Below are 18,137 nucleotides of genomic sequence, written 5' to 3'. Positions count from 1 at the left end.
ATATATATAGAGCCCTTGCATGTGGTTATACTACTTAAATCGGAGCTGGTGTATGCAAAAGAAGACATTCTTCACTCTAAACAACACTCTTTATATTAAGTTATTTTGCTAATTTGCTTTAATATTAGCATAGTGCTGTATGAACTTATTTGTTGCAGTGTATATATATATATATATACACTGCAACAAATAAGTTCATACAGCACTAGGCTAATATGAATATATATATATATAACTTGCAAGGAACGAACCCAAAATGAATCTGAACCCAACCCAAAAAAAATTGGATGAATTTCAAACCTGAATCTCAAACCAGCATCCATACCAAAATCCAAACCAGCAACTTAGCATTTCTCATAGGGGAATTTTTGCCTCACGGGTATTAGAATATCTATCCATCTACATGGAAGTGGATTCAGGTCTTTACCTTGCATTTGATTGCTGCTACATAGTACATTCTTCTCCTGGTCTGTTTCTCCTTGGCAGCACTGATTCACTTCTTCTTGAACTGTGTGTGGACTGCTAGCAATTATCTGACCCAGCATGAGAACATTATTTCTATTGCATGCATTAGAAGTTTTCCAATAATCATAGCTAGCATAATTAATATCGGAATTTATAAGCAAGACAAACCATTGCTTCTTGAGCAATGCGATTAGATGAATGTATAGCTTCATTCCCAGCCGTCTCTGTTGTACTGTGGACAAAGGTATGGCGACTGTGACATATGCCCTTATCCTTATTTACAAAACAACTATTTCAGCATCAGAAATTCACAATTATTTGCAGTCTTGTCTATATGATAATATCAATTAGAAAAACTAAATTGAAATGTTGCAATTAAACTTCTTAATCTTCTTTCGTTATGATAGTCATGTATGTACTAAAAGCTTCTAGGTCAAAATACTTAGTTAAATTTGTGCCTCATTTTTCTTTTTTTATTGTATCATGAGAGAATAGATTGAAGGGAACATTTGAAGTTACCCATAGCTTTCCCAATGCATCTATGGTGGCTTTAGTCATAGCAGACTTTGAATTCTTGGCTGACCCTTCTCCACATATTCTGAAGTCCTTGAGCTGTATCTGTACAGTGGCCACAAAAAACTCCCCTCTTGTAGTGATGGACTTCAAAGGGCGCTCATAATGTTGCTGATCACAGAGCTCATACAACTCTCTCAATGGCTGTGGTACCATGTTTTCAGGTGTAGCAATGGGCAAAATAGGTTTTATTATATCCCAGACAACATTTGATTCAAGTCGGGTATCCAATAATATTGCACCTGAAATGCTTTCTATTAAATCTCCTAGTACCTGCATCCAAGAAAAAAGGTAAAATCATATTACTTTTTATTTAAGAGGACACAATTTAATATGCAAGGGACATTTTTCACAATGTAAACAAAACAACTTGCCTTGGGAGCACGTGTTCCTCCTCCAAATGATATAAATTGAGAATCACTACCTTTACACTGTTCAAAATCCTCTACAAATTTTGCTATTTGACTTTTTATATCCTCAGAATGATGACAAAGATAGTTCTGAATATTATTGTTCACTGTTACTTGGGCAAAGTTCTCATTGTTAACAGTTGCCTGTCGTAAATCTGATAAAATTCCCTGGGATGATTCTTTGTGTGTTGAATATAGATGCTGAGTAATAAGAAAATCCAGTACAGAGTCCCCTAGAAATTCTAACCGCTGTAAAACATATACATAATATAACACTCAGTCCTATAGTCTAGAAGAATTTCATCTTGTAAGGACTATCAATGTATTAGTTGCATTGTGCCATGTAAAGAAGAAATAAATTACCTGGTAGGAACGTCTTCCATTTTCATTAATTGAAGCATGTGTGAGTGCTTCCACTAAGAGGCACGGGTTCTTGAAATGATAACCTAGACGTGATTGCAACTCATCCAGACTTGTATTTGTGACACTAGGAAAAGCAAAAGAGTGATTGAATGCAATCTCCACTAACTTGTCTTCAATGTCAACCTTTATGTTCATCCACCTCATGAACGCAAGGGCTGCATTTGTATCCCCTCCAATTAAGTGTGCTCCAATTAAAGCCTCCACAACATCTGATATTGTTTTGGAGGAAATCCATCGATGTCCCTTGTCACAAACTTTCCCCGTTTGGAGACTGTTAGGATCTCCTGAGTTGCAAGAGCATGGAATGACACTTCTAGTAAATAGCCCAGGAGCGACCCATTTGCACACATCAAATAGTTCATCTTGAATGTACCCCTTGTTTGCAAAGCAACATAAAAATTAACTTCAGTACCATATTTTCAAGTGTGTAAGTCAAGAAGAAACAAAAAAAATATTGGCCAAGATATAAAAAGTATACAAAAACTCAAGTTACCCATAACCATACAACATTAAAATGATTTTTTTTCCAAATAAGAAAGTAATGGTTTTCCATAAGCAACAATACCAGTAATTATTGAATCAAACAGCATAAATACAAAACCAAGAAGGAAAACTAAAAAAGGTATGTAAAGAATCAAACTTTTTTTGTCACCAAAAAGACACATATCAGTATATTCCTTTCATATTAGGATCCATTTTGTTTGTCCCTAGTTTTCAAGCCACCAGAAGTTTCGGACAAAATAACATACTTGGAAATCTGAGAAGAAAAACACAACAGAAAAGTCAGTCCATATTTAGGAAATTGTAAGATGTGAATTTTAGTGAAGTGTTAATTCAATTTTATTATAAGATAAATCAGTGCTAAGGTGGCATTTAGAAATATTCAAATAAAAGTTTTCGGAAAGCCTCAAGTCATTTTTTATTAGATATGTTTTCATAAGAACATGTATATTAATATTTTAATAAATTTAACTGTATGCCTGTGTTAATCCACAACACCTTTCCATTTATGCCTTTGTCAATACAACTAAAAAGAACTCTTTTCTTTTACTCAAAATTTCAACACTAGTTATCCCTATTTGTAGATTTGAATGCCATTTTGTGTTAGATTTCAGCATGCGTTATTCCTGTTGGTACTCAAAACTGTAAATTTCCCAAGACATGTTTAGACTATAATAATGAAGGTTCAAACAATAAGAAATAAAGAAAACACTCAAATTATAGTAAGAGTAAACGAAACTAAACAGCAGCTCATTTCAGCATTAGGTTTTCTAACAACAAGATCTATTTAGCTATTAGCTAGTGAAATATCACATTTTAATACCTGCAAATTGCGATTCAGTGCTAAGCAATGAAGAGTTTTGTTACAAACTGCCTCAGCTCTTCGTGCTGATAACTGTCCTTCATCCTCATTTTCATATTTCATGAAAAGATGCTGACTGGTGACATATTTCAAAAATGAATCACCCAATAACTCCAAGCGCTCATATGAAAAACACTCAGAGCATTTGGGTGAAGTGAGTGCTTCCATTATCTATGAGCAAAATAAAGTCACTAAGAGGTTACAAATATAATTTACAACTCATGACAAACAAAAGAGGAGCAAGTAATCTTAAATACAAAATGCAAATGTAATATCAGTTTGAAATAATTAGGAATAGAAGTACCAATGACACAGGTATAGTGGGGCAATCTGTGCGTTCTTCCCTGATTGCTTTACGGAGTTGGCTTGCAAGCATTAAAGAAGTCAGGCGATGCATGGCAGATGGAATCAAATACAATGATCTCATAATAGAGCTTGAAACGCCCAGATTCAAACACAATTCTGGAGGAAGCTCTACAAACTTTCCTTCATTTGTAATAGGCGTCTGCTGGTGTTTTGCAAGGTAGTTATGGAGTCGCTCAGCACGCTTCACCAAAAGAAGTGGTTGGTTCAAATGCTTAAGTCTCCTTCCATGACTAAAGTCACCATGATGTGCAAGTCACAACCACTGTGATCAGTTTTATGTAAATAAACTTGGATGAGCATTAAGACTATAAAAAGATAAGATATACTCACTTTTTCTGAAAATAATCGCTGTAGCTATCATAATGTGCCCTAGAACCTTTTGTTGAAGGAAAGGGACTTTTAGCAGTTGTGTCATGAATAATGCTCACCACTTGGTAAATTATTCCATTATGAGCCGTAACTATTGCTTTATCTATCAAATTTGAAGATTCACAAATGCCTCTTGCCAAAATCAAAATTTCCAATTCCTCTTGGCTATCCAAAGATGCTGTCCCTGCCATAGGAAGCTCTTTTGTATTATCAATATCAATGGGACAATGGTCTTCTTCTGAAATGGTCGAAAGTAATTTAAATTCTCTAAAACTTGTTGCACATGTTTCAATGCATTTCCAGTCAATACAAGTTACACCAGACTTATCTGATTCTAAGGGCAAAAGGAGGTACATATAGCAACTGCACCATAGATTTTTTGTTTCAGTAATTATTTTCATATCCCTTAGATTCCCACAGATTCCATTGAGAATTATTTCTTGAAAATCTTTTGCATTCCTCAGCTGTTATAGAATAAACAATGTCAGTTATACAAAAAGAAATTCATAAAAAACTGGAAGGAAATTATAATGTATCTCTTTCCATACCTGTGTTGAGTCCAAAGTTATTTCTTCACAAGGAAAAAGTTTCATCTTAACAATTTTATCTGTAGTTAGGAATAGATCTATTTCTGTATCTGTGATGTCATCATCCAGTACAAATTTAATCAAAAAGGCAAAATTTGAATATGTCTTCTCATCATTGCATTGAGATGTAAAAACCAATTTGTAAACGTGCAAAATTACTCCTCTCTCCTCAACTTCCCAACTATCAGATAAAGCATTTACTTTAGTGATTGAATGTAACTCCATCCTTTTAGATTCACCTTCAAGAAAGACAGTTAATATCAAACAATTAAGTCTTCAAATATCACAACCTACTAATCATGATAGAAAATTCAATTAACTTTGAATTTATACATACTAATAACCATATAACTACCATAAAAAAAGAACTCGATTTTAAGAATTAAAATAGCTGGACATTTCAAGAAGTAAATAAGGATGATAATGCTGGCTAAATATTTTGTAAGTAATTGTAGACAAACTGCTTACAAAATGGAGTATTTTGACATAGTATGTGAGATATAATCTCTGCTCTTTCTAACAAGAGGTGCCCTTCTTATTTCTACCGAATCAACTAAAACTTAACAAGAAATTCAAACTAATCTAAGCTTGGATGTTGCATGTATCACTTCCTCTTTCTTCAAAAAGGATTTGCATTTTCATAAATATGCACTTACAAACTTGAGACATTTGACAGCTTCACTTCTAAGAACTAATTGGAGCAATAATGCTAATAATCTTAAGACTAACTGAAAGATTGTTCTTAAGCATACCAATAAACTATTTAACTAAGGAATGTACATAAAGACTCAAACATTACCCAAAATTATTTAAAGGATGAGACAGCAATATGTTTAGCTTTAGCACAAAGACCATAACACATAAGACTTCCTTTCTAATTTCTACTATCACAAAGATTCACAGCTCAAAGACTATGTGTCCACTTTTACATAACACAAATTGAAAACTGCAGCACAAAGTCTGTATGATATCAGATTTAAAGCTTTCCTTATTTTTGATGATATAGCATCGGCGTGGATTTATCTAGAGTTAATCCCCTGTCGTTTTTGGTTAAATAGTATTGTATTTAATTAATCTTCAATTAGACATATATATATAGTTGTTAATAATATCTAATATATATAAATATATATATATACATACACATACACATACACATACATATATGTGTGTGTGTGTATTAGACATTATTAACAACTATTATAAAAAAAAAATATAAATTATTAATCAACTTACAATTAATATTACTGATTAACATAGAGACATGTCTCTTCTACTACTATATATATGCATTTGGATCTGCACTTGGAACACACTGAAAAAATCAGTAGTGTTACTACATTTGCAGAAAATGATCCTCTAAACTCAACATGATATCAGAGCGAGGCTGCAAATGTATCAAAGAAATAAATAGTAGGTTCTCAAATAACTGGCCAACTGTGAACAAATAAGAGCTGAAAATATGTCGTGCTTTACAAACCACGTGGTATGAATTTTTCAAAATCTCCTTGTTGAAAAAATGGTATGTGTACAAGAATCACAATATTGGATCATAACAAGAGAAACAGGGAAAAATAAGAAACTCTGGTTGAAAAGAATATTATGCAGACATCCAGTAAAAATAGAACAGCAATTAAGGATTGGAAAGTGCAATATATCTAATAATATCAGTCATTTAAAATTTAAGGGAAAGGCACCCAAGGACTAACATACCACCATTCACGAAATGGAGAAGGAATTCATCGTTGGTAATAGAAGGGTATCAAAGGAAGTGGGAAATATAAGGGGAGGCAATTCAATAGACCACTAACCCAGAAATTTATGTGGCATCCACATAAGGATCTAGTATGAAGGAAACTATACATAGTGCATACATCTACTAAATTGAAGGAAGAATAGATATGTAAGCCAAGAAATACAAATAAGCAAAGTATACAAAGGAACACAGTTACATTTCAATCTGGTCCTAGGCAGGGTGACTCACGAGAATCATCACCCACATTGCATTCTCAGGCAAGAGCATCCTAGGGTAGTTGGCTATCCTGCATGATTAAGGGATTTTGGTGGGGTTGAGTGGACCTATTTGGATCTTGGGTAGTTAATTTTGATGTATTTAATAATTATCGTAAGCCTTTAAAGGCATTTGGTATTTAATTCCTATTGGAGGCTGACTTGTGGCTCTTCAAGTAGTTAATGTAAGGGATATTTAATTTGTAGCATATTGAGCTGACTTGTGGCTTAGATTGGTACAAGTAGGGGTTGCGGTTAAGTCTTTAGTCATTATCCATCCATCTTGAAGAATAGAAGGTGGTAGAGGAGCAAAATTTTGAGGAAGGCTAGTAGCTGAGGCTTGGGAAACAAGGAGATTGCTCGGTGGGTTTGCGAGTACCCGTTGGATTTTCCTGGAGGTTTCTACCAAAGTGTGGATCTGGACTAGCTAGGATTTGGATTGGATCTTGAGGGATCTTGCAGAACTATTACTTGCTTTGTATTTGGTCGTAACCGAGAAGGCCTTACAGCCTGGCACATTGCATGTAATTAGTTATCTCTATGAATAAATTATTGTGACATGGCTTCAAATCTCGCATTGTTGTTTATCTTTCATTGTGTGGTTATTTGTTGGGGGCTAGGACATCTCCTTTGGGGATTCTCCTACCTTGCACTGCATCAAGTGGTATCAAAGCGAAGATTGTCATTGAGTGTGTAGATCAAGCGCCGAAGTTGAGACAGTTTGCACCAAGGTTTTGTAAAGTGGATTTATTAGGGTTTGCAAAAATCTTGGAAGATGCCTCTGAGAAGATTGGACCCTAGGGCGATTGATGATCTTAGTGATGTTGTGGAAGAAGGGATCTCAGAGAGGGTTAAAGCAGATTTTAGATCTGAAATAGAGGAGGTTAAAGCCACTTTCAGATTTGAGATGGCATTGATGAAGAGTGATATGATTGTTGAGATCATAAGTGCTATAGGTGGTGTACCTTGGCATACGGGTACTGAAAATGGTTATGAGGAAGCTGCTGAAGACTTTGAATTTGCTGGATCGAGTGGTAAGGCCAAAACTGATCATGTGGAGAGACCTATGGGAAATAAGGTTGGTCAATTTGCTAGACCTGGATCTGAGTTGAAGTTGAAGCATAAGATGGTGGTTTCTAATTTCTTAGGTACTTTGAATCCTGAAGACCTGATTGATTGGATTGGTGAATTGGAAGACTACTTTGAGTTTGAGGATATTGAGGATCCACTCAGAGTAAGGTTGGCACAAACTAAGCTGAAGGGACATGTTGCTATTTGGTGGAAAGAACTACAAAGAGACAAATAAGAGGAAGGTGAAATGAAGATCACTAGATGGAGATTGACGGTGACTAAGTTGAAGGCTAAGTTCATTCCTGCTGATTATGAACTTGAGTTGTTTAAGAGGTTGCAGAATCTGAAGCAGAAGGATATGACTGTGAAAGATTATACGGAGGAGTTCTACAAGTTGACTATTTAGTCTGAGCATAGAGAATTGTCAAAGGGCGCAGTACATTAATGGTTTGAGATTCAATATTCAGGATGAGGTTGGTATGCTAAATATTTCTTCGGTTGAGGATGCTTATCAATATGCTTTGAGAGCAAAGGAGAAGCTGAAGAGGAAGAATCAAGGTAGTTCTCAAAGGAAGGAGAAGCAGGACTACTCGATAAAGGCTAAACCGAGAACAGAATATGAACCAAAACCTGTTGATCAAAAGAGGATGGGTAGAGGTGAGTTTAAGGGTACTTGTTTCAGATGTCATGAAGGACATAGATCTTATGAGTGTTTGAAGAAGACTGGTGACAAAAGAAGTGTTGTTGTGAATGAAGTTGAATACCATGAACTTGAGCAAGGGGAGAGTTTATTGGCTGGGCGAGTATTGGTTGGTCATAGGACACTAGATTCTTGTCAGAAGACTAGTTTGTTCAGGACTCGTTGTAAGTCTAGTGGTAAAGTCTGCAATGTGATTGTGGATGGTGGTAGTATTGATAACCTTGTTGCTGAGGAGATGGTTCAGAAGCTTGGTTTGAAGATAGTGAGACATCCTTATCCTTAGAGGATTGGCTGGTTGCGAGGTGAGCATGCTTTGGAAGTGAAGGAGCAGTACCTTGTTGATTTCTAGATTGGGCAGTATAAGGATCAAGTGTTGTGTGATATTGTGGACATGAACAGTTGTCATATGTTGCTTGGTCGACCTTGGCAGTATGATTGCAAGGTTGCGCATGATTGTGTCAAGAATGTGTTTACTATTGAGAAAGGTGGCAGGAAGCATTCCCTGATTCCTAAGAGGACGGTAGAAGGAACCTGAGGATTGGTAGCCGAGTTGAGTTGGCAGATTTTGAAAGGGTTAGCGATCAGTGTGGACAGAAAACCTGTGGAACACCAAGGATGGAGGTGAAGAAATAGAAGAAGAGAAAGGGAAAGAGTGCACAAGTTGAAGACTTTGACGACATGTATGTGACGAACCAGTTTGGGATTTGTGTGTTGAATCCCGGAAGATGTTCTTCCAGCTACTGAAAACATCTTTTTGCACCTGGGGAGTCTGATGCAAGAGCGTCCTAGGGTAGTTGGCTATCCTACATGATTAAGGGATTTTGGTGGGGTTGACTATTTGTGTCTTGGGTAGTTAATTTTGATGTATTGAATAATTATTATAAGCCTTTAAAGGCATTTGGTATTTAATTCCTATTGGAGTTCGACTTGTGGCTCTTCAAGTAGTTAATGTAAGGGATATTTAATTTGTAGCATATTGGGCCAACTTGTGACTTAGATTGGTATAAGTAGGGTTGTGGTGCAATCTTTAGTCATTATTCATCCATCTTGGAGAAGAGGAGGTGGTAGAGGAGCGAAATTTTGAGGAAGGCTAGTAGCTGAGGCTTGGGAAACAAGGAGATTGCTTGGTGGGTTTGCGAGTACCCGTTGGATCTTCCTGGAGGCTTCTACCAAAGTGTGGATATGGACTAGCTAGGGTTTGGATTGGATCTTGAAGGAACTTGCAAAACTATTACTTGCTTTGTATTTGGTCATAACTGGGAATGCCTTACAGCCCGCACATTGCATGTAATCAATTATATCTATGAATAAATTATTGTGACTTGGCTTCAAATCTCACATTGTTGTTTATCTTCCATTGTGTGGTTATTTGTTGGGGGCTAGGACATCTCCTTTGGGGATTCTCCTACCTTGCACTACATCACATTCGTAACAAGAAAGTGTAGTGTCCCCTTCTCTGCACTAGACCTAATAGTGCCTTGTTGGTCTATCTTTCCATTTGGATAGGCTAACAACATTTATTTTAGGATGTTAGCCAGTCACAGGGTCTATTGGTTTCAGTAGAGGAGATATTTAAGTGGGAACTTCTAAGCTTAAGTCACACTATTTTATTAAGTCGATTTATAAAGTACTTTATTATTTATAGTCACTTTATGACCAAATGACTTAAGTGATTAAAAGACAAAATAGGCTTTTATCCCACAATGCTTAGTTGTTTGCATCTCCCCTCACTTTGAGGTTATAAAAGAAAGTATATGCATTGGGATTTGGGGCATGATATTTTATATTGATAAAATACCCACGGGTTGCTTAAATGTGACTAGTATCTCTAAGGACGAAACCCCTCGAATTGTTTGAGGAAGTTGGACGTCACCCCAGCCCTCATTAGAAACAAAATACAGTTTAGGCAGGAAATCAGAAAGGTGGAGTGTGGTATTGACTCCAGAATTTGAAGTAAGTTATCTGCTGACTTATGAGTTTGGGAATAGTACTGGAAACACATTAACTTTCTTCCATACATTGGAAACAGTAACTATACTGACTAAGGGACAGTAAGGACGGCCAGAATAGGGCTGGGAGGACATGGACATTGTGTGTCTATTCGGCAGCATTTGGAAGGCAACATACAGCAGACAGGTCACATGAGCAAGTGGCTATCAGGTTCATCAGCCCAGACTGGGACATCATCCATACATTCACCAGGCTTCCGACATTCTCCTTCTCTCACCTTCGAAGGCATTTTTTGATGAGTCACGAGGCAAGATGGTCTGCGGATTGGGAGTAATAACATTGCTGGAGTCCCATAGATAGCAGTGTTTACCGTATGGATTAATTAAGCAACGCACACAGGAAATAGACACGAGCACTGAACAGAAAACAGCAGAACTATTATTATTATTCGCATATGCCAACAATACATCATGCTTTTCTCATATGATAATGATAAGGTATCATTACAATGCTTCCCGAAGGGGTTATAAATACTTTCCGACGAACCTTCCCGAAGGTATCCGTCGGCCAGATACATCATGTCCGCTACAAACTATTCACCGTCGGCTACATAACAAGAACTTTCCCGAAGGGACCCGTCGGCCAATACACAATTTCCTTGCCGAAGGGACCCGTCGGCCGATACGCAATTTCTACCGACGACATCATTCCCCCCAAAAAAGAACAGTCGTCTCCTGATGACTACAAAACAAAACTCAAACAACTAATACAACAATATTGATCTACCATATTACTTTCACATTCATCTCGTTGCATCTATAGCCTTTGCTAACACAATACAGACTCTTCAAGCTGACCTTGATAGCCACCTGTGCTGCTTTCTCTGCTTCCAACTCCTAGGTACGCTGAGCCAAGTGTTGCTGCACTGCCTCCAACTGGATGATCAGCTCCTCCCGAGCTCTCTACGCATCCACCAAGACAGCCTCACAGCCAACACCTGCTCCCACTGCCTCTGGTACACAAAAAGTCCATGCCTGCAGCAACTTCAATTCTTCTCAACTGGTCAGACTCCCACGACTGATATCCGCAACGACTGGGGGTCCAGGGGGCAACGCCACCGGCGGGGTCGAGGGGCAGCGGGCAGCGCCCCTCGTCGCCTACACCAATTTAGCACTTTGAAACCCACACAAAACTGCATAGAACACACCATTTCTATCATTTTCTGCCAATTCTACACTCTTTTTGGCAATCGCTGATTCTTCCCCTTCCTATGGTATCATCTGATATTCATTCTGAGCATTCTTGATTTGTCGACCTTTTTTTTTTTTTTTTTTTTTATTAGTTATTACAAAACCACCTTCCACAATTTCTCTAACCCTTGACAAAGATGCAAAATATCGGCTACTCCATGCATTAATCTTTCAAACATATAATTTAAATTTTACACCTCGTACGCCAAATTGTGGTTGAAATCTGTATGGCCAGATATATACTAGAAATCCGTACAGCTTAAAGTCCGTACAAGCATGAAAAAATCGTGCACAAATTTGGAAAGCTTAACCGCACACCAAGCTTGAAATCCATACGCTGAACTGAGAAGAAGAATCCATACGGTGCAATGCGGGATTGACAAGAAGCTAATACCAAATCCATATTCCATAGTGAACAAGCTTTGTCGCCAAAATCCGTACGGTAAAGTGATTGCCAAATTCCGTATGCTAACTTGCAATCCGTACATTGTAGTCTTTATTGCAATTTCTGTATGCCACTTTGCAAATGAACTTGAAACCCGTACGGTGCAAAAAAATCCGAACTTTACTAGTGGAAAACCGTACTTTGCTAAGAATTTTGTACCTCGCCAATGGAAAACCGTACGGCAACATAAAATCCATACCTTGCTATGGAAAACCGTACGGTAACATGAAATCCGTACCTTGCTGATGGAAAACTGTACGGTGCTCTTCAAAATCTGTACTTTAGTTCTGAAAAACCATACGGTGCTCTTCAAAATCCGTACTTCACTTCTGAAAAACCGTACGGCACTTCAAAATCCGTATGGTGCTTTCCAAAAACCGTACAGTGCTTTACTTCACTTCTCTCTCTCTTTTTTTTTTTTTTTTTTTTTTTTTTTGAAAATCTCACTCCTGGAACAATTATGTACAATATTTACATATATACAGTACTTACAGTCTTCTCTCAGTTATTCATCCACGGGGGTGCGTTACTTCTTTCATTGCAGACATTCAACTTCGACCTCTTCACTACATTGAATACTTCCTTTCGATCTAGCATCCACTGTTTTATTGCTCCGTTATTGCTTACTTCCCACATCTGGTATGGCCCGACCCATTTAATTGTGCCTGGTTTGATCTCATTCCGATCGTCGTACTTCAACACCCACTGTCCGAGTTGAAACCTGCTACGCCTGTTCTGTGTCATCTCCATACCACCCAGTTTGTTCCCGAAGCTCCGTAGCATGGACTCCATCAGTTGCCCCTTCTAGCCACCAATAACAAGCCCACTCCGTATTGCTGCAACTTTTATTAGACCCTTCCGCTTTGTTTCTTGTGCAGACCGTATCGTGTGCCTTTCTTGCTGCCAGTACCTTTCTGTTATATTTGTGGTTCGACATAATACTTTCTTCCTGCGCAATCGTACAGTAGAATCTTTCCTTCTTTTGGGTTCGTACTGTATGTTCTGTCCTTCAGCTTCAGTCATGCTCGCATTTCCTTCTTCGGCTTCTCTATGTTGCTTCGAACATTCATTTCCTCCTTCGGCTTCTCCATGTTCCTTCAAACATTCATTTCCTCCGTCGGCTTCTCTGTGTTCCTTCGGACATTCATTTCCTCCTTCTGCTTCTCTGTGTTCCTTCGGACATTCATATCCTTCTTTCTTACCTTCGTCGATCCTTAGCATATTACAACTCGGAAAGAGCTCATAATCCTCTATCTGCCAGTGGTAAAGACCATTTACTGAATCCAAATCGTCATCTCCTTCCAATCGTAGGACTCCCTCCTGATCGGGTTCCATACTCTGCCTTCTCTTATCGTCTTCTCCTTCAGAATCCGACGACAAAGCTTCTTCTCCAACCATCTGAGTGTGTAGATCGATGACATACTTGCGGCCTTTGCTTTCAAGTGATAAAGTATTTTTCTTCCAATCGTGTTTTACCTTGGCTTGTATCAACCACCCTTGGCCCAGAATGGCATCATATCCTCTCTGCTTCAGTGGAATCACGACAAAGTCCAACAGGAATGGTTGTGTTCCAATCGTCACTGGTTGTGCTGTCAGGACTCCCAAGGGCTTGATTCCATGTTGATCGGCCGTTAGCAACTGGAAGGTAGGTGGCCATAATGTCGGTTGTCCCAACTTTTTCCAAGTGTCTTCAGGCAACACATTGACACCGGACCCTTCGTCAACAATTGTTTCCGTCAATACAGTCCCGAGAATTCCCATTTCGATGACTGTTGGATGGCGTCCGAATGAGAGGGCTAACAACATTGGATCTTCTGCACTTGCGCCACTTTCCTTCTCCTTTTTGTGCACTGTACTTGCTCCACTTTCTTGCTTCCTTCCATGTTCTCCTGGTAGTTGAGCAACGGGAACAATGTTTGTGAGTGCCGATCGGAGCTGAGGCATAGTGAGCAACAGATCACTTATCCTGACAGGTATCTCAGCTTGCAAAATTTGCCGGACAATGTTCTGTTCTGCGCAGTTTCGTACGGAAGTACTCGGCGTGTCCTTCAGGTGTGTTGTTTCTGCCTGTGTTGCTTTCTGGATCTCTGCCCTTGCTTCCTCCATTCTCTTCTTTTCTTCCGCTGGGTCAGGGTATAGCTTCGCCTGTTTCCGAGTGATTGCCAGAACTTCTTCTTCGTCTGTCCTTACGATAATCAAGTTTACTCCAGACTTCGGACACTTAGTATCATCATGATCTCCAGGTCCACACCATCGGCACAGCAACTTTGGTGGGTTCGTCATTGTGCACTCTCGGGCGAAGTGACCCCACAGATTGCATGCGCGGCATTGAACAATTGGCCGACCATTCGCATCGTACTGAATTCGACTTCTTCCCCCATTGTTGTTGTTGCCACCATTGTTGTTATTGCTGCTGTTGTTGTTTGGACCGCGCCGGTTATTTCTATATCCGCCTGATGTGGCACCTTCGGCACTGGTGTTCCCGTTCCCTCCTGACGGGGATGCCTCCTGTGACAGGAACACTTGCTGCGGTGCCCTTGTTTTTAAATTGAAAGGGCACTCCTTTACCGAGTGTCCCAGGATCTGACAGATTTCACAAAATTGATTTTTCGAGTAGGATCCCTTCGTATGGCCTTCTTTCTTACATTCTGTGCACCATAGGTCATTGCCCTTAGTTTCCTTGTTCATGTTTTTGAATTCTTTCATCATCCGCATCATGTCCTTCTGGAGAGCACGGACTTTCTTGCTGCTTCCCTCGTCATCGTCGCTGCTATCTTCTCCTGAAGGCTCATCGTCATCTGAATCCGATGAGCTGGTCTTCTTCTTCTTCTTTGTCTTCTGGTCACTTTCGAGGTTCATTGCTCGGTTGTAAGCTTCAATGTATGTCGATGGTGGCACGATCTTCATCTTCTTCCGCAGCTTCGGGTGAAGGCCTTCAATGAACCATCGTTTCTGTAACCCGTCAACTGGCTTATTCTCCATCTTACTGATTAAGTCCTTCAACCTCCTAGCAAAGACCCGTACAGTTTCATTCTTCTTTTGCTTGGTATTGAATATCTCTGCGACAATTTCATTGTCATCACGCAAAAGTTGAAATTCTGCGATGAACTCCTTCTTAATGTTATCCCAACTATTCAATTTCTATGGATCAGCATCGGTAAACCAATCAATGGCAACACCCCGTAGGGTTGCGGGAAATTGTTGGATCCATTCGTTTGTATCTGTTATGCCATTCGCCCTCCAGATCGTTTCACATGTTTTACAATGTCGAATGGGATCAGCTGCTTCATCACCATCAAATTTAGGCAATTTTTCCTTCGGACCTGCCATTATTACTGTATGTCGAGGGTTTTGTTGTGTACCTGCGCTGTTTTGCACTCCCGCGCTATTTTGAGCACCCGCGCTGTTCTGAACACCCGCGCTGTTCTGTACACCCGCGCTGTTCTAGACACCTGCATTGTTTTGCACACCCGCGCTGTTTTCTGCTTCCGCACTGTTTTCAACACCCGCGCTGTTTTCTGCTTCTGCGCTGTTAACGCGCAGTTTTCTGCTTCCGCGCTGTTTTCAACACCCGCGCAGCTTTGGACTTCCACGCTGTTTGGTGAAGAAGAGGGTTTGTCAACCGTAGCTGTCCGTTCCGGAAGTATATCTCGGACGAAGAGGTCACTCCACGCTCGTGCTCCTTCTGCACTCCGAGCTGTGTGAGTCGATCTGCTTCCGTCAGGATTCTCTTCCCGTGGCGTATGCAAGTTCAGAAACTCCTCCCTCGCTTCTTCCACCAAATCAAGCCGTTGTCGAGTCTCCTTCAACAATCCTTCCACACTCTTGCTTCCGTCGGAAATCTTCTGAAACCTCCTTCGACGCTCTATCTGCTGAGCCAAAATTAAATTTTCCTGCGCAACGCGTATGTCATCTTTTTCCTTTAGCTTACTCTTGTCTTTGTTCAACTGATTCGGCATTTAATTCATCTCCATTTGCCTGCGTGCCAGATCCATCGGGCAACGGCGCCAAATGTTTACCGTATGGATTAATTAAGCAACGCACACAGGAAATAGACACGAGCACCGAACAGCAAACAGCAGAACTATTATTATTATTCGCATATGCCAACAGTACATCATGCTTTTCTCATATGATAATGATAAGGTATCATTACAATGCTTCCCGAAGGGGTTATAAATACTTTCCGACGAACCTTCCCGAAGGTATCCGTCGGCCAGATACATCATGTCCGCTACAAACTATTCACCGTCGGCTACATAACAAGAACTTTCCCGAAGGGACCCGTCGGCCGATACACAATTTCCTTGCCAAAGGGACCCGTCGGCCGATACGCAATTTCTACCGATGAAAAGCAGCACGGGGTACAGGAGTCTAAGCAAATCATGGCAACAACTATCTGATTCCGCGTCAAGAATAGAGAGCTTCACTTAGTTCGGCCACCATTGGAGGAGCAGCCAACGGTAACTCACATACCCCGGGTCATGTGAACAGTTGGCCCTCGTATGCTAAACTCCAGGTTCATGTCGCTGCATTTAATCTTTCTTTTTCTCATATGCCAATGAACGTACATGTGGTCAATGTGTCTTGAACTCTGAATGAGTAAGATGCCACGTCCATGGGTCTGTTCCTAACTAACTGTAAATGTGCAAGCTGATTGATTATGAAACAGTAAGCAATTAGTCTGGTTCATATGAATATCTTTCCTCATCTAGTATTTGCATTTGTAATTACTGTCATAACAGCATGTTGGTAAAAAGAATAGCATTTGGATTCAACAGTACTCTTTAATATACATGTTAGTTTGCTTGAATGTGTATTACCCCCTAGAGCTTTGGATCATATCAGTGATACCAGTTCTTAATACATGGGTTACACACCAACTATTTGACAAAATTCTGCTAGTTCAAGTTTGAATTCTTTGATCAGAGCAAGCAAGGATTCTTAAAGAAGGACAACATATTAAGTAGGGGGTTTGATCTACTTGGAGGTGATTCGATCTTTAAACTAAGCGAAAGAGCTGAGAGGCCCTTGTCATCACCCATTTGAAGGGGGTCTAGAAGGAAGAATATTAAGTTCGCAGCAGACAAGTATAGATCAGACTAATAGGATAATATCTGACAAAGGAATAGCAGGCCTTGCCCTATACATTATTAAAGACAAATTTGCAGTACAAATTAGATTCTGAAGGATGAGTTTATTGTGAATATTTATTGGTGAAATCTGTGATAAATTTAGTCCTGTGTGATTATTCTTTTATGGTGGAAAATTTCATAGAAGTCTGGAAAATATTAAAATAATTCTCAGCGTGACTTGTGTTCTAGTTTGGTGAATAACTATATTTGGATGACATATAAATATATATGGCGGGAATGAAATTGTAGAGTCTCCTTCTGCGTAGATTTCATCAACGCCTGCCAGATGGAAGGTTTAGTTGTGGACGGGACCACCCGGCAGTTGGGAACACACTCATAACATTTTAGAGAGTGGCAGCTTTAAACAACAATCTACAATAATTTGGATCTGCTCCCTTCTTATGCACATTGCGATTCCTAAGATTGCACAGCGAGCTGCCTATATAACCAAATTAAAGAGGCAAGGAAAGAAATAAATTGAACAATAAATTCGGGTTGCACAATTAATGGCAAATGGTGAAATACGCCCAGATTGTCAATTTATATCAGGGACAAATATAAGTAAGACTTGACATTTTTTTATCGAACTCTATAAAACAATTTCTCTGGCGTGTATTCAAGGCTCTTCTACCAACCAATGGTTGACAAAAGTAAAAGGAATGATATAGATTGCACCTATGAGAGAAATGAACAAATGCGAGAAATTTTAAAGAGAATAATCCACTGGAATTTCCAAAATGCCCTCTTAGCACATACTCCCCATGCTTGAGGAATGGTCTGAGAAAATACTGCCATAAGATCAAGAGTTACAAAACCATTATTATTTTTTGGTTGGAATTGTCATTATCGCTTGGGACAATTACTCTTAGTAAGTGCATAGTTCATTCAATTATATCGAATGAATAATTACACTATGAACACAAATCCATCGCTGGTCATTAGCAAAGGATTATCGAATGGTGTGGGAGGAATTACTTTTGTCTCCTTTTATAATGGATGCTTGGATGAAAATTTTGAGAG

The 18,137-nt window shown here is 39.3% G+C and overlaps 1 protein-coding gene across 1 annotated transcript in view; it reads right to left on the bottom strand.

Moving 5' to 3' along the window:
• Positions 1 to 344: 344 nt before the first annotated feature.
• The window catches only part of LOC149552907 (endoribonuclease Dicer homolog 3b-like), a 67,940-nt gene continuing 50,147 nt past the window's right edge, over positions 345 to 18,137 (bottom strand). Inside the window, exons 2-10 of the mRNA XM_089790246.1 lie at positions 4,518 to 4,795; positions 3,931 to 4,433; positions 3,539 to 3,830; positions 3,196 to 3,405; positions 1,812 to 2,246; positions 1,413 to 1,697; positions 985 to 1,311; positions 634 to 738; positions 345 to 533 (exon numbers count right to left, since the gene is read on the bottom strand). Coding sequence (XP_089646372.1) covers positions 345 to 533; positions 634 to 738; positions 985 to 1,311; positions 1,413 to 1,697; positions 1,812 to 2,246; positions 3,196 to 3,405; positions 3,539 to 3,830; positions 3,931 to 4,433; positions 4,518 to 4,795 — 2,624 coding nt within the window. The remainder of the gene's footprint in view (positions 534 to 633; positions 739 to 984; positions 1,312 to 1,412; positions 1,698 to 1,811; positions 2,247 to 3,195; positions 3,406 to 3,538; positions 3,831 to 3,930; positions 4,434 to 4,517; positions 4,796 to 18,137) is intronic.

The sequence above is a fragment of the Cupressus sempervirens genome, chromosome 6 (genome assembly GCF_028749045.1).
Source record: "Cupressus sempervirens isolate cs-2001-9-10 chromosome 6, ASM2874904v1, whole genome shotgun sequence".
In the NCBI taxonomy this organism is placed as follows: Eukaryota; Viridiplantae; Streptophyta; class Pinopsida; order Cupressales; family Cupressaceae; genus Cupressus; species Cupressus sempervirens.
The sequence above is the reverse complement of the archived record's forward strand: the minus strand, read 5'-3'. Positions and strand labels throughout refer to the sequence as shown.